The sequence below is a fragment of the Acanthopagrus latus genome, chromosome 18, assembly GCF_904848185.1.
Source record: "Acanthopagrus latus isolate v.2019 chromosome 18, fAcaLat1.1, whole genome shotgun sequence".
Taxonomy (NCBI): Eukaryota; Metazoa; Chordata; class Actinopteri; order Spariformes; family Sparidae; genus Acanthopagrus; species Acanthopagrus latus.
This window is the reverse complement of record NC_051056.1, coordinates 11174791-11197184: the sequence shown is the minus strand read 5'-3', so window position 1 is coordinate 11197184 and position 22394 is coordinate 11174791. Positions and strand designations below refer to the sequence as shown.

The 22394-nt window shown below is 40.9% G+C and overlaps 1 protein-coding gene and 4 non-coding genes across 5 annotated transcripts; all 5 read left to right on the top strand.

Annotated features, from left to right (window-relative positions):
- polr1a (RNA polymerase I subunit A) lies at positions 1-22192 on the top strand. Its single transcript, XM_037076419.1, has 37 exons — positions 1-178; positions 651-759; positions 946-1041; positions 1381-1530; positions 1852-1962; positions 2097-2182; positions 2291-2379; positions 2595-2675; positions 3079-3196; positions 3456-3597; positions 3753-3914; positions 4027-4149; positions 4259-4486; positions 4568-4675; positions 4774-4920; positions 6547-6738; positions 6886-7035; positions 7140-7323; positions 7493-7575; positions 8304-8462; positions 9670-9768; positions 9901-10053; positions 10240-10322; positions 11223-11388; positions 13200-13323; positions 14054-14154; positions 14276-14475; positions 14704-14871; positions 16418-16553; positions 16863-17014; positions 17148-17277; positions 17403-17510; positions 18886-19161; positions 20204-20404; positions 21156-21273; positions 21357-21521; positions 21743-22192. The coding sequence occupies exons 1-37, from the start codon at positions 102-104 to the stop codon at positions 21841-21843; spliced, it is 5076 nt and encodes a 1691-aa protein (XP_036932314.1). The 5' UTR covers positions 1-101; the 3' UTR covers positions 21844-22192.
- Positions 5851-5987, top strand: LOC119008176. The gene has a single exon (XR_005071356.1). It is a non-coding gene; the product is annotated as a small nucleolar RNA SNORA5 (small nucleolar RNA).
- Positions 7663-7799, top strand: LOC119008178. Its single transcript, XR_005071358.1, has one exon. It is a non-coding gene; the product is annotated as a small nucleolar RNA SNORA5 (small nucleolar RNA).
- On the top strand, positions 10832-10968 carry LOC119008177. The gene has a single exon (XR_005071357.1). It is a non-coding gene; the product is annotated as a small nucleolar RNA SNORA5 (small nucleolar RNA).
- Positions 12172-12308, top strand: LOC119008171. Its single transcript, XR_005071352.1, has one exon. It is a non-coding gene; the product is annotated as a small nucleolar RNA SNORA5 (small nucleolar RNA).
- Positions 22193-22394: the final 202 nt, after the last annotated feature.

Here is a 22394-nt window from a genome sequence, read left to right as displayed (position 1 = left end):
GTCCCACGTGTAATCCAGCAGCAACTTGCTACGCATGTGGTTGAACCGTGCGCCATGAATTTACAGCAAGATACAGCATAAAGTGTGGATAAGTCTCCAAAATGTTGTTTGGAAAAGACGTGCCATGGCGGCGTCTGGAGGGCATGTCGTTTGGCATGTACTCTGCCGAAGAGATAAGGTGAGCGATATCATGTTAGCGTTTGGCTTCAATGCTAAACATGAGTTCAAAACAACATGCCTGCTAATAGCAGCATGCTATAACGTTTATATTACTCACATTCAGCTTGCTAGGAGTTAGTGTGTGCGCTTCATACTTTTGTCTTGAGTGCAAAATCAGCAACTGTGACTGTAAAATAAACTTACCCTGCATATCAAGTGTCTTTGCTGACTTTTTGTCCTCTATTTCCATTTAACTTGGTAGAAATGATTCTCAACTTTCTGTATGATATTTTCTATTAATGAGCTGGGGTGAGATCTGGCTCACTTGCGACACTTAACAGACTAATACTAAATATTGATGACACCAATATAGCTGCTATCCACTGCATGACCAGGGTTGACAAGAATCCAGTATAACTGACTATAACAGAGTCGCTGGTGGAAGTAATAAAAACAGTGATAATAATGCACTCCTCTCATCTCCTGTGCAGGAAGTTGAGTGTGAAAACGATCACTAACTCCAGGTTCCTCGATGCTGTTGGGAATGTGGCCCCGAACAGCCTGTACGATCTGGCCCTTGGGCCTGCAGATATTAAAGAGGTACATCTCTACTGGATCACATAACATACAAACTGTGTTATGTACAGTACAGTAATGACACATTTGTAACAAGCCATCAGTAAGTCTGATGCTGACTTCAGTCTCTGTTTATAAAGTTTATGGTTGTAAGTTTTAAATTTCAACAAACACGTTTTTAATTTTGTTGTGTGTTTTTGTTTTTACCAGGCGTGTTCAACCTGCTGTCAGGACTTCAACAACTGTCCGGGACACCTGGGACATGTTGAGCTTCCTCTGCCTGTGTACAACCCACTGTTTTTTGATGTGAGCCTGTCCACAAATACATCCCTCAAACAATACATACTATAAATGCAGTATGCACATGTGTACGACTTACTAGAACTATTAATCGATTGTGAAAATAGTTGACACTTGATTTAATTGTAGACACTTAAACTGATTAAAAGTTGCAGCTAAAACTGTTGGTTGTGATAGTGGAGTAGATTGATCAGCCTAAGGGTCCAATTGGTAAATCAGTATTAACATTTAAACCATATTCTGAAACTTGGTCCAGTGAAACTGCTTCTGTGGTTTTATTTATTTATTTTTTTTAAAGTTTTTATTCTGTTTTTCTTTTCTCCTCCTGCGGCTCTCCTTCATCAGAAACTCTACCTGTTGATGCGCGGTTCCTGTCTGTCGTGTCACATGTTAACATGTCCCCGAGCTGCCATCCACCTGCTGCTGAACCAGCTGAAGTTACTGGACCTTGGAGCCATGCAGGAGGTCTACCTGATAGAACAAGTCCTCAACCAGGTGGGTTTATACTGGCTGTGCAAACTAATTATGGCAGGAGTGCATAGACTACAGCACAGCAAAAGAAAGCAGCCATGATGATGATTGATGTGGAGGAGAGAATTGCGATGTACATATTTTTTGTTTTATGTGGATATGTTGAATACATATTTTTTATTTGTCTTTGAACTAATTGTAGATTGCTCTCTAGCTAATATTCCTTTTATGCTGTTTTATAGTCATTGTAGATCAACCGTTTTCAGTTCTGCTTTATTGATTTGTGTGAACTGTGTGTGCGTGTTTGTGTCTCTGTGTTTGTGTGTGTGTGTGTGTGTGTGTTAGTACCTAGAGGAGAGTCCCAAAGCCACCGGAGATGAGATCCAGCAGGTGCTGCAGGAGTTTACAGATCTGATAGTTGGAGAGAACGCTGAAGGTTCAGAAAACATCAAGCCGGTGAGCACACACTAAACCACACGTGACACTGAATCACAATCATATGCACAAATGATATACAATAATTTCAACTGTACCATGCATCCTATCTAACACACATTGACTTAATAACGCGTTTGTATGTGTTTCTTCAGATTAAACACCTTGTTGAAAAGAAAAGCAGTCTGATAAATGACTTCTGGCGGATCCACATGAAAACAAGGAAGTGCCCGTACTGCAGGTAATAATTATGATGCATTGGACTGAATTATCATTCAAATGCTTAGAGAGGTATTGAGTGTATATACGGTGCTGTATACCAACTGGTGGTTTTATGTTGTGTGCGCAGGAGCGGCAGGTTCACAGTGCGTCGGGAACATAACAGTAAGCTGATTGTCACAATGCCATCAGGAGCACAGACCACTGGCACCACTGATGGTATGTAATATTTTATTTTAAGAATTTTGATATGTTTTGTACACGTTATTCACTATTGTACTAACAGTGGGCTAAAGAAGACAGAGATTAAAACCATTGTTAACTTCTAAATGAGGAGGTGATTTGTCGGAGACGTTATTTGTGCACTTGGAAATGGTCTGTAACCTGTAACTCTGCACCAACATGCTGCTCATTGTGCTCTTGTCTTCTTGTAGATGATCTGATGGCTGGTAAGAGAGTGTACCTGACAGCTAGTACCGCTCGGGAACACATCAACAAACTGTGGGAGCAAGAAGGTAAAAATTAACTGGTGATTGATTTCATACACAGACAAGAGATGTGATGTATGAGATTTAGCTACGACTTTCCATCTGCAGTCCCCGGGCCCATTGACACAAACACTAATACAACTCGTGCAATTAAACAGATAGTTTATTTATACAAATTGTTAAATTCAATCATAGATCCAAACATTAATGAAATGAATGAAATAATGAAACATTAAAATCATTTCAGCCAACATTTGAGCATATGAATAATGCTTCTCTTTTTGTTATCAAATGTGTTGTGCATTGAAATTTATATTTTTTGTGGATACAAAGTAGCAGAAAATCAAAAACTACCAAAGTCTGAATCAATCCAGGCTGTTATGAGGAAGTGTTTTCAATATCTGACAAATACCTCCTCTCTCTCTCCCAGCTTTCTTCTTGAAGTGCCTCTTCGCTGGGCTGGACGAGGCGACGGTGTCAGAGGAGGGCGAGGAAGTGTTCAACCCAGACCTCTTTTTCCTGGACCTGCTGGTGGTCCCACCTTGCAGGTACAGAGTGATCACTGAACTGCTGGTACAATGACTGTACAAATATTAGTAGGACCTAGTCAACAATCACTACCACAATTTTCTTTGATAACATAAAGGCAAATCAAGCATGTATAAGGTATAAAGGACACACACTCAGATTAATCTCAGCCTAAATATAGCTAGTTTGTATACAGTGGGAGATATCAGAAATATTTATCTTGGCCTGGGTTGTGTGATTTATAGTGCTTTATCACGTCTTTCCTTCTTTCCCTGTCAGGTATCGCCCAATCAATCGGCTGGGTGACCAGATGTTTACAAACGGTCAGACAGTCAACATGCAGGCTGTCATGAAGGACTGTGGAATCATAAGGAAACTTCTGGCTCTCATAGCTGGGGAGAAAATTGCTCAGGAGGAAGAGGTAACATGAAATTTGTGTGCGGCAGCGGTTTACATGTCTGTCTCCATACCCCTTTTTTATATTTTTTTATTCATGTATAATAAATATATCCAGTGAAAACATGGTTATTTTTGTGATACAGGACAAGTCAGTCTATCCTCTCTTGTTCCTCTCAGGCTTCTGAACAGGTAGACCAGACGTTTCTGTCAGGGATCCCTGGGGTGACATTAACAGATAAACTGTACAACATCTGGATCCGACTACAGACTCACGTTAACATCGTCTTTGACAGTGACATGGACAAAATGATGACGGAGAAATACCCTGGAATCAGACAGGTATCATATACACAGATATTGCACTCTAATGAGTTTTTGTTTTGCTTTTTGTTCACAGATAAAACATTTTTTTAAAAATCCAGTGTCCTAACTGTCACCTCTCCCCTTCCAGATCCTGGAGAAGAAGGATGGACTGTTCCGGAAACATATGATGGGAAAACGAGTGGACTACGCTGCGCGATCTGTCATCTGTCCAGACATGTACATCGGAACCAACGAGATAGGAATACCTATGGTACATCCAACAGTGTTTCAGATTTATTTGTTCCTTAAAGACAGAGTGCCAAGCTTATTGAGGAAGGGAAGATGTTAATAATATCAATGTCTCCTCCATGCTCCTGCAGGTGTTTGCCACCAAGCTGACCTACCCCCAGCCTGTCACTCCATGGAACGTGAAGGAGCTCCGTCAGGCCGTTCTCAATGGGCCAAACGTCCACCCCGGAGCTTCCATGGTGATAAACGAGGACGGCAGGAGAACCATCCTATCACCTACCAGTCTTGCACAGAGAGAAGCTGTTGCTAAGCAACTGCTGACGCCCTGTCCCGGACCACATAAGATGCCCATGAAGATAGTAAGTCAGACTTAGACAGTTTCAAAACCTTGTACCCCCTGCGGTGTGAATTAACCCTCTGTTGTCCTCCTGTCTGTCCAGGTGAATCGTCACATAAAGAACGGAGATGTTTTGTTATTGAACAGACAGCCAACTCTGCACAGACCCTCAATACAAGCCCACTGTGCTCGCATCTTACCAGGAGAGAAGGTACCATCTGACCTGTGCTGGCTAACTTTTGTCATTGTGATGTATTATACAAGCAAAGTGTCCAACAAGTTGTCCTCTGTCTGATTTGGATGTTACAGGTTCTGAGGCTCCACTATGCAAACTGTAAGGCATACAATGCTGACTTCGACGGGGACGAAATGAACGCGCACTTCCCGCAGAGTGAGCTGGCCAGAGCAGAGGCCTACACGCTAGTCAGCACTGACCAGCAGTACCTCGTCCCCAAGGTGGGTTCACACACACACACACACACACACACACACACACGACTTGTGCTCTTCTGAGTTCAGCTGGCCAAATAAAGCAGAAAGACTGTTTTGCGCCACATTATCATTACTAGTGGTAGTTAATGGTGGTGGCGAGTTGTTGTATGCTAATTGACATCATGCCTATTCAATTGGTCTGAACTACTGATCAAATCTCAAAACAGAGCTATTTATTATATTAATTTAATCACTTTTTAACTCAACTAAACTTTGTTTATAAAGCACGTTAAGCAGCCATAGCTAACTCCTAAAAAGTGATCTGCAAGGCTGAGTGAAAGCACTCGTTTGTTCTGGCAAACTTAACTCTCTTTAGTTTTTTCCGTTACTGATGTTAAATCTAATGTGGTATACACTAGGGGTGGGAATCTCTTGGGACCTCACGATTCAATTCGATTCCGATTCTGAGGTCAACGATTCAATTCTAAACCGATTATTGATGCATCTCGATGCAACAATTTTTTTTGTGTACATTTCCATGCATGATTTTAAAAAAAAATGCTGCCATACAGTTTTGGCTTTCAAAGAAGTTGGTGCTGGTCTTATAGGCTTGGTGCTAGCCATTGCAGCTATTTTGGTGCCGCTCAAACACAAACAGCTTGCGCATGTGTGTACAGCAGAAAATCAGCAGGCGCTTTCTGAACTGAACTGAATGTTGCAGCGGGCGAACTCATTTCAATTTTAAAATTCCGATTATTAACGTATCTGCATCGACACATAATCATTCTAGAGAGAATTGCGATGCATCGAAGAGTCGAAATTATTTCCCACCCCTAGTATACACTGAATGCCCTGTGTGCACATGTGTAGAGCGCCTTCAAAAACGAGACATAAAGTGCCTTTTTCAAACAAATAAAGGGAAAACCTTTAATGCACTAGTCCAGTCAGAAATATTGCAGCCTTGTCAAATTCAGTGCTTCCTCCTCAGTGGATGCCACTGGCCAAAACGGCTGCCACAGTGAAGATGTAGTTCATGGGCCCCGTGGTGCTCTAACATGGTCACTGGGGATAAATATGTACTACACACAAACACAAACATTTAGTAAGATTAAGCGAACCAGTCAAGAGTACCAGTAATTTGCAGTGGACACCGATAATGTTGATTAATCCTAGAGAGTGGTTATCACTGAGCGAATGTTCACCGACACCTGGTGCAGTCCAGTAATGCATCTTGCAAACAGGAACAGTATCGTTGGAAGTGGGGCTGCACCTGCCCCCTTTTCAATGCCACTTAGCTCGCACTAAAAGGTCACGTAATAAGGACAAACTGCTATCAAAATGAAGACAGCTCTTCAGGGTATGCCTTGGCGATTTGATCTGTTTGCAATAAATAATGTGACTATGTCCAAAATATATTACCTGGAGATTTAAAAAAGGTGAGGTGTTTGTAAGGGATATGGCAACTTTTGGCCAGTAGGTGGTGTTATTCGCCCACTAAAATTTGACAACTGAGTGTTGAATATTTGATATTTTAAGTTTTTTATTCAAACACTGGTCTTCTTGAAGGCTGTTTTCTATGAGTAAATGTTTTAGATAATTATTAAAAAGCAAACTTACATGTCATGTTACATTTTCTCTCTCTGTCTTCAGGACGGTAAACCTTTAGCAGGTCTCATCCAGGACCACATGGTTTCGGGTACGAGGATGACGATAAGAGGCTGTTTCTTCACCAGAGTCCAATACATTGAGTTGGTGTACAGAGGACTCACTGACAAACCAGGCAGAGTTAAACTGCTGCCACCAGCCATCCTAAAACCACAGCAACTGTGGACAGGAAAGCAGGTCGGTATTTGAACCTCTAACTCTCTGTTTCAGTAGGAACTCTTCAGCTTTTATCTTGTCCTATATTCCAGAAAAACACAACTGTATCTAAAATAATTTAATGCCACTGCAAGCTCAGTTGTGTCATGAGTGTTTTGTTTCCCGTAGGTGGTGTCCACACTCCTGCTGAATGTAATCCCACCGAATGCTGTGCCTCTTAACCTGGTTGGCAAATCAAAAATCCCCAGTAAAGCATGGATCCAAGTCCCACCAAGAGCCGCTCCAGGCTACAAACCTGACAGCATGTGTGACTCACAGGTACAGACAGACAGACAGACAGACACACACACCATATTGAAGAATTTAAAAATGGTTGATAAAGTATCCGACAGATTGATGTTTTAAATGTATTTGCCTCTAAGGTGGTGATTCGTGAGGGCGAGCTGTTGGTGGGGGTTCTGGACAAAGCTCACTACGGCTCCTCAGCCTATGGTCTGGTCCACTGCTGCTATGAGCTGTATGGAGGGCAGACCAGTGGCAAACTGCTCAGCTGTCTGGCTCGACTCTTCACTGCTTACCTGCAGCTGTACAGAGGCTTTACTCTGGGTGAGATAGATACAGATGACAGTAAACAGTAAACCAAACACACACACCGGTGCCATTTGTTGTCTTTCTGACTAATTGCAACGTCACTGGTTTCTGTTTGTCAGTTTTAGTGTATAATAGAAGCTAGAAGAAGGGGTATTGTGTGACCTTAACTTATATTTGTGTCCAGGTGTGGAAGACATCCTGGTGAAACCGGGCGCCAACAGGCAGAGGAAGAAAATCATTCAAGAATCACTGAAGATTGGCACCAAAGTGAGTTAAAACACCAGCTTGTTCTGGGGAAATAAACTCTCCTCATAAAATCTAACATACTAGTCCACAGTAAGCAGTTAAATGTATTGCAGTCTTGTCAAATTCAGTGCTTCCTCCTCAGTGGATGCCACTGGCCAAAATGGCTGCAACAGTGACGATGTAGTTCATGGGCCCCATGGTGCTCTAACATGGCCACTGGGGATAAATATGTACTACACACAAACACAAACACTTAATGAGCTTTGAGTACTATTCTTCAGTCAACACTGCATGTTCACTGGTGCAGTCTGTTTTTATAGCTCTATATCTTAGTGTTTTAAGTGGATTTGGCAGTATCCATGGCTGTTTGTCTTTAATCAAACAGCCATATGGTTGGTGCCAGAGTCAGAATTTTTCTCATTCTTACATTGTGGCTTTAATTATGACTGGAAACCTTAGGGCGTCTGGCTGTTTAACTGCTAAATGTTCCACTGTTTTCTGTGAAATTGTGGCAGGACAGCCAAACAATGAGCTGAAACTCACCGTAAATCTCAGAAAATCCAAGTGAAGCTGCAGATTTAAGTGATAACTCTCTGTAGGTTTTTTAAACTGTCACATTGTTTTCACATTGTCCTTCATATAAAAGTATCAGTCAAAGCTACTTTCAGTGAAATACATCTCGGTTAAAATGATTGGCGATCTTCTTATTTCGTATGAAAAGCATATTTTTTCCTTTTTTTGTTTGTAAGGCGATCCAGGCCGCCTTCAACCTGCCCTCTAATGTGGATCAAGCTGAGGCTCAGAGTCGCTGGCAGGACGCCCACCTCAACCCAGACCAGAGGGACTTCAGCATGGCTGACCACAAGTTCAAGGAAGTGGCCAACCAAGTGAACAATGACATTAACAAGGTAAGTGGCACTACTGTTAGCAGTACCACATCAAACAGTGACTGATGCACTAACTCTGATTACTCCCACTGGCTCGCACAGTACCAGCATTGTCAAATGAAAAACGATTGGGATGAATATCTGTATTCAGCTTAGTTCCTGTAGGATAGTTCCAGGTGTAAAGATGTTTCTGCTCTGGGGGTATTACTTTAAATAACTATCGAACATTCTCGTCTCCTTTTTATTCATGCATTGCATCAATTCAAAAACTATTCAAACAAAACAACACCACATGTCTGTGTTGTTTCCTCATGTGCACAGACATTTCACACCATCAAATCCAATATTCCCACCTCCATGTTGCAGTGTTTATGCCATGTTCAAACACTTAACAAGTAGAAACCACAAATTTCCCTTTTTCATGAAATGTGTTCATTGTACTGTGTTTAGACCAGTTCAGTCAGTTTGAACTATATACAAGAACATTGTTGATTGGATATTTTCAACATTTCTACTGTCTGTAGGAGACAGTACCTGAGTGATACAAGCAAGCGTTACATTCAAGATGGCATTCATCTCATTCCCGACAGATGTGTGCCTGGGCAGAACCGTCAAATCATGGCTGGAACTAACACACCTGACTTTTCCTTTCACTCAAACCTGCTTATGGTGAAAGCCATGGAATACTTGGAGTAGTACCAAAATTGCGCAAAGCCACTGATATGCAGGACAAACACAGCCAAATGAGCCACTTCATCAGGCCGTGCCAAGTTCAGGTTAGGTGAAAAAAAGTCCAACAGCAGTAAGAGCCCGTCAAATGACAATTAAACATTGCAAGGATTGGCAGAGTAGCTGTGTTGTCAGAATGTGTCACTTATTTTGTTGATGCTAGTGCACCTCTCCCTCATTATGTCAAAAATAACAATAACAGCCCAATGCAGCTAACACTAGCCAAGGTGAAACATGTCAAGTCTGAAGGCAAGTCTGTGTGCATGCCTGCTGTGTTGTCCTTTCATTTGTCATCATTCCACTTTGGCCTCTTCTTCACTGATTTTCAGATGTGCTGCAAAGGAGTACTGTTCAAAATAGACTTTATAGTTCCTGTTTGAGTCTGGCAGTTTTGTTGTGTATAATTTCATTTAGCTTTTTGCTTCACTTTATCCAATAAGTGGACTACATTTTCCAAAATGCACAATTTTTAAAAGGAGTGTGTCATGTGTGTTCAAAGGTGTGCATGCCTGTAGGACTCCACACCTCTTTCCCAGACAACAACCTCCAGCTGATGGTCCAATCGGGAGCCAAGGGATCTACTGTAAACACCATGCAGGTACCCCCCCAGACACCACCAGAAACACACACAAACACACTCACCTTAAATTTATCCTTACATCATTCTGTACTGATTATTATTATTCAGTAAAATGTCATGAAATCATATGTGTGCCTGTGTGTTTTCCAGATTTCATGTCTACTAGGTCAGATTGAGTTGGAGGGCCGTAGGCCTCCACTGATGCCTTCTGGGAAATCCTTGCCTTGCTTCCAGCCATACGACCCTGCACCCGGTGCTGGGGGCTTTGTTTCAGGAAGGTTCCTCACAGGCATCAAACCACAGGTACATGAAGAGAGTGTGAAAATGTTGTGTAGTGGACTGATTTTTGTCAACAGGGATGCCAAATGGCTCACATAAAAACTCTCCTTTTTATGAGTACCCCTGCTGTGACTTAATGAGTTAAGCTCTACAAACATTTTATTCCAGCTTCGTGATACGTGACTATTCTTATAATCCTGTTGTGCTCAGGAGTTTTTCTTCCACTGTATGGCTGGCAGAGAGGGACTGGTTGACACAGCTGTGAAAACATCGAGATCAGGATACCTGCAGAGGTAACGTAAACCGCCTTTAAATTGTGGTCACATGAGTGTGCAAAGGCAATGCATTCACATCTGATATGATTCAAAGGGGTTCCTATGCAATGTGGAAAAGTAATGAATGTGATTTTAGTTGATTCAAGTCCTGGATGAGAAAGAAGAGAAAATTATTCGAGTTTCCAGATTGTTGCTCCTATTCTGTGTTTTTTATGCTGTTTGGAGCAGACGGCCAGGACGGATTACATTGTTTACCGCTGTGTAAGTGAGCATGGGTCAGAACAGCTTGATGTTTGCAGAAGCAGGGGCAAGCAGTATGACGCTGTGTCTCAGAGCTGTCTTTATGACTGTATGTCACTGCCTTCTAACAGTTCTGCCCCGAGTACCTTATAACTGTACATAATCTGGACATCCACGACCACCTCTTTGTTCCAGTCAACAGAGGTTTAGCCTGACTTAGCTTATACTGCAGCTAAACTACTGACTCCATGATGACCACTCCTCAGTAAATTAGCATTTAAGAAGACTGCAGCCTTGTCAAATTCAGTGCTTCCTCTTCAGTGGATGCCACTGGCCAAAACGGCTGCCACAGTGAGGATGTAGTTCATGGGCCCCGTGGTGCTCTAACATGGCCACTGGGGATAAATATGTACTACACACAAACATTAAGTGGGATGAGTTGCGCAACTGCACTGACTAATACTAAACTCACACTTAAGAAACTGAGATCACAGATGTGCTGCTCCCACATGGCTTTTGCAAAGGAGCCACTGTATTCATTATTTTGTAGTGTGAAATATATCTGAACCAGTGGAGCATATTTATAAAATCGCCATGATGTGAACTCACACAAAACCACTCCAGACTGAAGGAACTCATCTTAGACTGCATTATCCCCTCCTGATACCTATATTGCAGATGTGTCATAAAGCATTTGGAGGGGTTGGTAGTGCAGTACGATCTGACGGTGAGGGACAGCGATGGATCTGTGGTCCAGTTCCTGTACGGTGAAGATGGCCTGGATATCCCCAAGACTCAGTTCCTCCAGCCGAGACAGTTCCCCTTCATAGAGGACAACTATGAGGTAAAGGAGAACAAAACACAAAGATGGCGTGAACGTGTCATGAATCATCACATGCACGTAAAGAAGGCTGTTGGAATTTTAGACAACAAGAAAATGGTCTGAATGCACTTTGCATATATAAACATGTTTTTATGTCTATTTGTTTATGTCTTTCTGATGGTTCAGTCTGTTTTTTTGCTTTGTTGAGAACACCTTGATGAGTGCACATATCTTATAAAAACAAATGATGAGAAGATCACCACATTTCTTATTTTACACTTGATTTGATTGTAGCTTTTTAGTTTCAATTTGATTTGGTGGACAAACATGTTTACATACAAGCTTTAGCCTCATATTCTCTTAGAATTTTGGTAAATTAACACCACAGATGTTCAGACAACAATTCTCTGATTACTTTGATACTGAAGAACACAAAATAAGAAATATAGACCTCTTGAAGTCAGATAATCTCTATCCTATAACTAGGACTAAAGATACACATTTTCAATACACTGCACATTGGTTTGGCATAAATGTTCATGAATTGTGAAAGATTAGAAATTGTATACGCTGAGTTCTATTACTACAAACTCTGGTTAACCCACAGCTGCAGTTTTCATTATTCTGATTGGGGAGATTCCTACACAACCCAGTAACTGGGCGCAGGTTTAACCACAGCTCCTGACGATGGCAATGTGGTGTATCAAAACACATTTCTTTGTTCCAGTCAACAGAGGTTTAACCTGACTTGAACTGATCTTATACTGCAGCTAAACTACTGGCTCCATTAGCATTTAAAAATACTGCAGCCTTGTCAAATTCAGTGCTTCCTCTTCAGTGGATGCCACTGGCCAAAACGGTTGCAACAGTGAGGATGTAGTTCATGGGCCCCGTGGTGCTCTAACATGGCCACTGGGGATAAATATGTACTACACACAAACATTAAGTGGGATGAGCTGCACTACTGCACTGACTAATGCTACTCTGACGTTCAGTAATGTAAATGTAAACCTTATAATTAATCTCTGTAGTAATATTTTCAATCACATTTCATAAGATATGCACGTTATCTACCTTTCGTATACGTTGATAAAAATCTTGATGCTACTCTCACAGCAGTGCGTCAGTTACAGAGGATTGAGCATAAAGACTGGAGGCAGCAGGAAGTGATTAACTTACTCTTACCAACGCTAAAAAAATACCCCCTGCATTAGAGGTGTGAGCAAGTGTATTTTAGAACTTTGGACAAAATCGAGTTAGCTGTTCTCCGCTGCTTCAAGTCTTTATGTTGCGCTAGGCTAACAGGATCCTGGCTTTAGCACCCTGCTAAACACAAAGACAAGAGAGTGATACAGATTTTTAATTTTTAAAATCATCCAAAATGTTCGACACAGTACATTTTCAATTACTAATTTGGCTTATCTGAATTTGCCCTTCTGTTGTGGCACATTTTAGTATGGTATGATTACTAAAATATTGTTCTGTATGTACTGTAATATTTTACAATTTCCCATTTTTAATTTTGAGCCACGTGTAGAAGATGAATCGAAAATGAATCCATTTAGCTTCTCTTTGTGTGGTTCTGTTTGTTTATAGCGGTGCACACACGAACTTCCTTCCTGGCAGTGCTGTTTGTTTTTGATAATAGTGCTCACCTCTAGTTCACACAGTCTTTTCAATCAGCACAAAGCAGCTCTGTCTAAAGACTGTCAAGTCTTCACTGTTTGAGTCAGAGATGGATTACAACACACATTCTAACACTTTTGGTAGAAAATTAACCTGAACAGAAAAAAAAACAAAAAAACAGCCGTGTGTGTCCACATTCCTGTTAGGTGATCAGGAGGTCCCAGGGTCTGGATGAGATTTTGGCACGTTTGGACCCTCAGACCGCCAATCAGCACTTTGCAGCTATCCAGCGCTGGAAAACAAAGAGAGAGGTGGCATGTCCACGGAGAGGTAAATAGCAAAGTTTGACTTGTAGTAAGGCACAAGCACATCTGTCTGATTCATAATCAGATTTTTAGATATGTATTTAAGTTGACTAAATATGACTTTAAACTTACTGCTCTATGAATCCATACTGCTGTAATCATGACGTTCTCATGTTAACAACTGTTACGCCACCAATTTTACCCAGTCCTTCACATGAAGTCCCAGTGGGTTCTGCTGCATTCTACTGTAGTATTGTAGTATTGTGGATTCAGAGGAAGCTGCTGTAATCTAAGAAATTGCCTCCAGTGATGTCGCTCGGTGGATATGTCAGGTTCTGCTGTGTCGATTTGAATCATTTGTTGTTAAACTGTTCATGATGGGTCCAGCAGTGTTATAAGAGTTTGATGCTCGACATGTGGCCTGCTTTCCAAAACCCTCTGCCTACATTACCCACAGTGCAACTTAACCACTGTATGATACCACTGGTAGCACTTTATCACTATACGCAGCTTGCTCTGGAGCCGCAACAGGCTTTCTACTACTTTTTTAACGTATGCAGTAGTACTCCTCAAGACCTGTAAACACACTTCAACATGGACAATTGGAGGAGTAACTCTATAAGAATAGGTATTTTTCAGTAGGACGTCGGTAATTTCATCCAGAATCCCAGAAATTGAAGTGTTGTATATGCTACATTTGTTCAGCGTTTGTGTGAAAATGATTCATGTAATGTTTGTGTCTTAATCTCTGTCAGGAGCGTTCTTGCTATTTTCCCAAAAGAAGTTGGCCAAACTGAACCAGACTGAACGAAGTACAGAGCCAGATGTTTGTGGCAGAAATGCGGCCGTACAGCAGGTATATACAGACAACAACCAACACATTTAAATGTAAAAAAGATTAGTCAGGTTTGCTGGCACACTCTGTTCCTCAAGTCTAACCCAGTTGGACTGAACTTGAAACTCTCCGCCTTCCGCAGGTCATACAGCAGTGGCACTCTCTGGATGAGGCCAGCAGATCTAAATACAGCAAGAAGTCCTCGCGCTGCCCCGAGCCCTCTCTGAGCTTGTTCAGGCCGGACGTCTGCTTCGGATCTGTGTCTGAAAACTTTCACAGCATCACAGATAAATACCTGCAGAACAGAGGCAGTCTGAGAGAGGACAGCCTGGACGCCGACAGGTAGTGAATGTCAGAATCACATTCACACGGTCGCATCATATCTAGAGCATACAGTGAATGGCAAATATTGTCCTCAGGAAGGGAGTATGGTCGAGGTGTTAAATGAAAACCCATTGGAATAATGATTGTTGATTAAGAAATGAACTTAAACACAACAAAATGTTTGTTTTTTTTCAGTTTTGTCTTTTTGTGATTTGAAATAAGCCCCATGTCTCTCTCTGTCTTCAGCCTTCGCCAGCTGTTGCACTATAAGTGGCAGCGGTCACTGTGTGATCCAGGTGAGGCAGTAGGTCTGCTTGCAGCTCAGTCCATAGGTGAGCCCTCCACACAGATGACCCTCAACACCTTCCACTTTGCTGGCAGAGGAGAGATGAACGTCACTTTGGGAATCCCTCGGTAATGTCTCCTCTACACGTAGCTCATTATTTGCCTTTGCTGTGCATATGATCACATTATCACAACATATGCAGCCTTAGAAAGTTTTATAAATGTCTACATGCAAGTGTTTCGTTTAAACATGGTTCAGCCTTTGTGTCCTTTTACAAAACTCATGTATTTTACAATGCTACTGTCGGGATTGACTCAAACATGGGCCGTGTTTTTTAACCTTGCAGTAGTTACTGTCTGCCTTTTTTGCTAGCATAAGCTCGCCATGTGAAAAGGAACTTCAACACAGTGTTATAGTGTGCCAAAGATTCTGGTAAATGTTAATTTCAATGAACTGAGATACGAAAACTAAAAAATGTAATACACGCCTTTGTGCCACGCTGCTGTCTTGAAATCCTCCTTGCTTCCTTTTTGACCTCTGCAGAGCACAAAGTGGGCAAGAGCTTCCAATGACTCTGTTGAAATAATGTGTTAAAATAAGAAGTGGTTTCAAGGTGAAGTGTGGGTCATTTTGCTGCGTCTCTTAGTAGTTTTCACCAATGCCAATATGCAAGTCTATTTTTCTATATGAAATATTAAATCTCTCTATTTTATAGACATTGTACAATGCACCTTAGCAATCAAATCTAAACAACAAGTAAAGGAATTAATTAAAGTAAAAGTAAGTATTAAAAAAAAATGAACTTGTTCCCATGTTATAATTTCTGTCTGCCTCAACCGCAGGAAAGTGATGATGTAAAGAAAGTATGTGGCTGAAAATGGCGTGCAGCATTCTTACCACAATTAAAGAGCAACTGCACCGAGCACCTTGGGAGATGAGCGGTTACAGCAGATGAGTCATAACCACTATTGGCTTGATATTTAAGAAGGCCTGATATGGAGCCAGTGTGTGCAACACTTTTTTTTCCACTTTGCATTCTGCTGTCAGTGATCAGCACCTGAGTAAGCAGCCGCTTCACTGTCATGATCTCTATACAGATTAAAACGTCCCAGAAAAAGTTTGATTCAACAGCAGCAGAAAAGTGTCTCACAAACTGAAACCAAAACAAAAGGACAAAGTTTATGCTGCTCATAGCACTAACGGGCACGGGCTTGTCAAATATGTAATGTAGAAAATGCATGTGTTAAAGTATAATGTCTACAAGGTGATTTCCCCATTTCAGCCAGTTACACATGATTTATCTTTAATGCTTGTAGGCTTGCAGATACGTATTTTTTTAACTGAAATCCATTACATGTGTGACCTGTTAAGATAACAGAGCAAACAAAGCTGTTGGGCAGAACTATAGTCCAGATGTTTGTGCCTCGCTGTGGATTGTTCAATCCAGAGAATTAAATACGTTTTGGTATGAGCGCATGCAGGCTCAGTCTGACATGTGACAGTTTAACTTTTTTCTCTGTAAATCTCATTCATGACTGACTAGAGTTATTTAAAAAAAGATACATGTCCCTAAAACACCTACATCAGAATGTCTTACTTTTGTCTGCTTACTCTTCCCTGAGTTGCCCTCCACTGGACTGTACCTCAGTGTCTCACACTCTGTCTGTCTCGCAGACTGAGGGAGATCCTGATGGTGGCCGGCTCCAACATTAAAACTCCCATGATGAGCGTTCCAGTGCTCCACAACAAAAAAGCCTTGAAGAGAGCAAAGATTCTCCGTAAGAAACTCACCAGAGTCTGTCTTGCTGAGGTAACGATGTGTCTTTATGTCTATAAATATCTTGTTTTTTCTTCTTCTGTTCTTATCATGATAAAATTAGTTATTTAATTCAATATACTGTGATGTTGTAAAATGAAAAGATTATCAAACATGAAACTGGTATTATACCTTTGTAAACCTAATTGTTCATATCTTTCCCATCTTATGTCTTTTTTCTTTTCTTTTCACTTTGTGTTTGCACATGCCTGGAGTTGTGTTTCAGCTGTGCTTGTAATATGCTTAACTCGTTAAAAACTAGAACCCACCACAACACTGCGTGTGTGTTTCGGGTATGAGCAGGTGCTGCAGAAGGTGGAAGTGGTAGAAACTTTGCGGATCGAAAATCAAAGGATGCGGACGTTCAAAGTCACCTTCAGTTTCCTGCCTCCTGACCGTTACAGTGATGATAAGCTGCTAACACCACACCAGATCCTCCACTTCATGGAAACAAGGTGTGTGAATCTGTCAGTCTGTGTGTGTGTGTGTGTGTATGTAAGGCCTGTACAGGAATGTATTAAGACATATCTTGATTTTAACCTCTCACCTTATCTGTTTTACACGTTGTTTGGTTGTTTGCTCTCCCAGGTTTTTCCGTCTCCTCCTTGAAGCCATTAAGAAGCGCAGTGCCAAGCTGGCCTCCATCGCCGTCGAAACAAGGAAGGCCACCCTCCGGGATAGGGAGCATGATGGTGATGCGACAGCTGACACAGCAGGGGTCTGTGTTTTCATTTCAGTAGTTCTTTATAGGATTATTAGGATAAGTGTTGCTCATTTTTAAACTTTTCTTTCCTTGAATACCAAAAAAATGTGAATTATCTTTGTCATGTCGACGTTCCTCAGTTGGATGACGGAGAGGGAGAAGAGGATCGAGAGATTGTTGATGACCAGGCAAACGAAGGAGACGCCGATGCTTCAGATGCCAAGAGAAAAGACAAACAGGAAGAGGAGGTATGAAATTGGATGAAATACTTTGTATTACAGTAAATACAGTGACTTGTGTGTTTCAGCTGAATCCGTCTATTATCCTGAAAACGCATCTTCTGTTTCTTTATGGGTTGACAGTTTCACCTGATATACAAGCGGTGACAGCTAAAGCAACTGACTAGTTTGGACAAGAAAAATGTAGATACCCCACTTAAGCAATGATTCACATGTTTCAGTTTGTCCTGGCTTGTGTATTTCTGCAAATATGAGATCTGCAGATGCATTCTTTTTGTCTACGTTGACCATTTTGTATTTTAAAAACATTACAAATATTAAAACACAGCGACGTTCATATCATCCTTGTTGGATTTTAAACCTGGATGTTTCAAAGATATTAAAGTCTATGTTTCTGTTATTTGTCTCTGATTTATAGAATCAGATTACAAGTTACTTCAAGACAAGTTACTTTAGACAGTTGTTTTACTGCAAGAAAGATTCCTTCTTTCTAGAAATCAGAACATTGTATGATCTTGTAAAATGAAAGGGGTTATATTGTGCTTATTTCCGGTTCTTCTTTTATTTGGGGGTCCTAGTAGAATAGATTTACATACTTGAAATTAAAAAATATATATTTTTTTTCTCAGATGGTGTCAACACAATAAAGCATAGACTAAACCCCAAAAAGCAGAATAGAACCTCTTTAGTGTGATTCTGTTGATCATGATGAGGTTTACTGCATCAAGTTCAACCAAGCCACACCCAAGATGGACCTTATCCCGGAGTGCAGTAGGTCCAAAATGCTCCTGCCCCACCCTGAAGAGGCCCACCTTCTCTCCCATAAATGAGCCTGTGTTGTTGGAGACTTAACTTATGCCTGTGTACACATTCGGCATTCTAGTGTCGTTTATCTCCAGTGTCCCCGTTTTTATGTTCGGATATCCGCTGTATTTTACATTTTTCGTCATGTTTACTTTCAGCTGTTAGGGGAGTTATGTTTAGTTACTGCAGGTAGAAGCCTAACAATTCCTGATTTTGCTGCCTCATAAAAAAGCATTTAAATAACTAAATAATGAAGGATTTTAATGTGAAGAATTTATAGGGAATGAAACGTGTTTGCCAATGAATAAACAGAGCTTTTTAGAGCCTTTTTTCAATAGTGCTACAGAGAGGAAGAGTGTTTACAGCTGCTCCTCTGACCACTACACAAGCTAAGCACATCATCAGTTAAAGACATGCCTTCATGCAGGTAGCTGTGCTGGTCAAACCATGTAGAGCCAGAAAAATTCCACAGGAAGTATTTTGTGACGTTTATCACATTACGTTTTATAAATGTAAAGAAATAAATCCTAAATGAAGCAAATAAAAAATGATTAATGCCCATCTCCTCTTTACTCTGCAGGTGGACTATGAGAGTGAGGAGGAGGACGGAGGTGATGATGGCGAGGATAAAGAAGATCAGGGGGAGGAAGAGGAGGAGGCGTCAGAGAAAGCAGAGGATACTCTGGAGGAGACCCAGCCCGAGTCTGCAGGGCTGGGAAAGCAGAAGAAGAACAAAAGAGCTAAGAGAGTAGGAGAAGAAGAAACATTGAATCAGATGAGAGTAAACACCGTTCTGCAGTCCAACTCGGCGATAGAGAGATATTGCTACGATGTCGAGCATGAACTCTGGTGTGAGGTGAGTTTTTCTGTGTTACACAAGCATATGACTCCTTCAACTTAAATGTTCAGATTTTAGGTTGGACTTATGGAAAAAGGCAGGCTATAATTCATCTTATTATTATTTGAAAGATGAGTTCTGAAGGGTACGAAGCCAACAATGAGCCATGTATGGTATGTGTATCCTGAGGGCACTGGAATCATACAATGCAACGCAACTGTATTGGTTGCAGTGTGCACTGTATGCATTAGATTGGTGTAACATTGTCCTCTATAGAGACAGTCATCTAATGTAGGGGCACTCAGAGCCCTTTTGACATCCTACTTCCACTACCATAGGTGTAGCCACAGTCTTACCAAGTTTATTTGTCTGTGCCATAAGGACTCCACAGTTAAAGCTATTTAAAATGCATATAAGTAGTAGTCTGATTACAAAGAAAATTGTATAAAATATTGAGTGACTTTGTTCATTTAACCTCGTCACTGAGCTCAAGCTGGTTTTGTATTGCAGTTGTTGCAATGTGCATGGTTTTTCTTCTGACTAAACATCAAACCATTGATAGTAGGAAGTCACTTGCCCTTTGTGACCACAATCGCACAGCAAAACACAGATAATGTAGTGCTGCAAGGTGCCATATAATTCATATCTCTGACTTTGTGGCAGAGAATTACCTCACACTCCCCCTCTCTGTCTCTCAGACATACACAAACTAATGTAAAAGTTTTTCACACCTCCTCTTCTTTAAATGCGTGCGGTGCTCATATGATGGCTCATCATTTTTTAATTGGTTACACAAGTTCAATGAGCATATTTAAACCATACTGTTGCTGTCCTTACCGATGTCTCCATACTGGTACATCAGTTTGTCGGTGTGTCAGACATTACACAATTTGTCAATGGCCACATACCAGCCAATCAAAATTAAACTCATTTGTATCCTCTTCATGGGTAGATAAGATTATGCTGGTTTTAAACCAGACTGCAGCTTTAAGATGTCTTCATTGTTAGACCTCCTCGTTGGTTTACTGTTAAAACCTCGATCCCTTTAACTTCTTCATAGGTTGACCTGGTGTTGCCGGTGAGCAAGGTGCACTTCGACCTGACTTCAGTCCTGTCCACACTGGCACACAATGCTGTCATCATGGAGACCAAAGGCTTGACTCGCTGCCTGCTCAGTGAAAGCACAACAAAGACTGGAGAGAAAGAGACCTTTCTCAACACAGAGGGCATCAACATGCATGAAATGTTTAAGCACAGTGATGTATGTGGGCAGTCACATTTTGGTTTCAGTTCACACGTCTCTGTTTAAAGATGAGACCGCACTGTGGTTTTAAGGACAGATAGGACAAAGAAGTATAATGTTATATACCTTTTTATTTATTTATTTTTTTAAAAAGGTGCATTTTCTGAAGCATTATGATGTAGATAGATGATAGATCAATTGTTGAGAAGTGGGTAGAACTTAATCTTGGAATGCACAAAAACCATACGACACACTTTAGAAGTGACCAAAGATTATGTGGCATAATCTTATCAACATATCCTGGTGGCTTCTTGTTTGCTTTATTGACTGCAGATAACAATGTTTGTTAATTGTTGCTGCTTTCAAGTATTTAATCTACATATATATATTTTAAACATTTATCGACATAAATTCCAAATTAAATCTATATCAAAATATCTGGAAAGCACTATAGATGGTTGATGGTTTTAAGGAATTTAAAGTTTCAATTTACTATGTGTATTAATAATTTAGATATTGTTTCTGCAAATTGTTATGAAAAGTTACATGACCGGGGCAGCGCTTGCAACCAACCAAAATTCAACACACTGACAAATATATTTTGTCAAGTCACATTTTCACCTCATAAGCACGTGGTGGAACAGATACAGTTTCACCGATCGTTTCCTCTTCTACCTATTTTAATCTCGTGCAAATATTTGTGGTTGAGTCAAACAAAGAGAAGATTGAAAGAGAAGTTGATGTATAGCTTGCATATTTTCTCCTCCAGATCTTGGACATCAACAGACTGTACTCCAACGAGGTCCATGCCATGGCAAGGACCTATGGGATTGAAGTGGCTCTGAAAGTCATAGAGAAGGAGATCAAAGATGTCTTTGCTGTCTATGGTAACGCACGCAAGCACACACACACACATCCGATGCCAGACCACAAAACGCTCAGGTTTCATTTGTGCTCTGCCTGTCTCTAGGTATTGAGGTGGACCCCAGACATCTGTCACTGGTAGCAGATTACATGTGTTTTGAAGGTGTGTATAAGCCGTTGAACCGACACGCCATCCGGTCCAACTCCTCCCCTCTGCAGCAGATGACATTTGAGACCAGCTACAAATTCCTCAAACAGGCTACCATGCTGGGTGAGTAACAGATGATAACAGTGATAATTCAGAGAAAACAAAGTATGCAAAACACTGAATAGTATTTAAAAACTACAGTTGCTTTAAACCATCTTGTATTCCTTGAGGTTTCATGACAACGTCTCGCTGATGTGGATTTTAAGTTGTCTCCTGTACCCATAAGTGACCCCTGCCCTTGTCATTTTGTTTTGGTTAAGTCTGTTTTTAACCTCTTTTTTCAGGGTCACATGACCAGCTGGTTTCCCCCTCAGCCTGCCTGGTGGTGGGGAAGGTGGTCAAAGGTGGAACAGGACTGTTTGAACTGAAGCAGCCTCTGCAGTAGGAGAGGAAACACTGCAGTCGGTAGACTGGTTGGATGAGGCATACTGTAAAAACTTGCCTCACGTGAACTGATACCATCTCAGAGCTGGAGTGGATGTACTTACACCTCTATGACATGACAGGACATGATGTGTACCATTTCTGACAAATGGATAAGAATGACTTGTTTAGTCTCAGTCATATTTTATATGGTTGATGTGACAAATGACAAGTTTGTTGATTGATGGAGATTGTTCCTGAATTAACTGATTTAAAAGTGACTGATGGCCTCTCTTAGAAATGAATGAAATCCCTGAAAAGTCCCTGTATCATACATAAAAGGATGCATTGTGTGTGTTTAGCACACAACTTTTTTTTTTTTTTTTTTGTCTTTTGTATTTAATAATGAAAATAAAGTGAAAATATAAAGGAAAAAATGTTATTATTGTTTGGTGAAATAAACCTGTTATGCTTTTTCCTAAGAGTGTTTTCTATTTCTGTGCTCAATAATTAAATAAGTGAGCACATTGGTACTAAGATCTCCTCACATGTCAGACGCTTGAGGGCTCTAAG

Bases quoted from the DNA above. Each gene is read 5' to 3' on its own strand.
- polr1a (XM_037076419.1), top strand. From the start codon at position 102: ATGTTGTTTGGAAAAGACGTGCCATGGCGGCGTCTGGAGGGCATGTCG. The intron at 3,197-3,455 runs GTACAGAGTGAT...TTTCCCTGTCAG, and splicing joins CTGGTGGTCCCACCTTGCAG to GTATCGCCCAATCAATCGGC. The intron at 21,522-21,742 runs GTGAGTAACAGA...CTCTTTTTTCAG, and splicing joins CAAACAGGCTACCATGCTGG to GGTCACATGACCAGCTGGTT.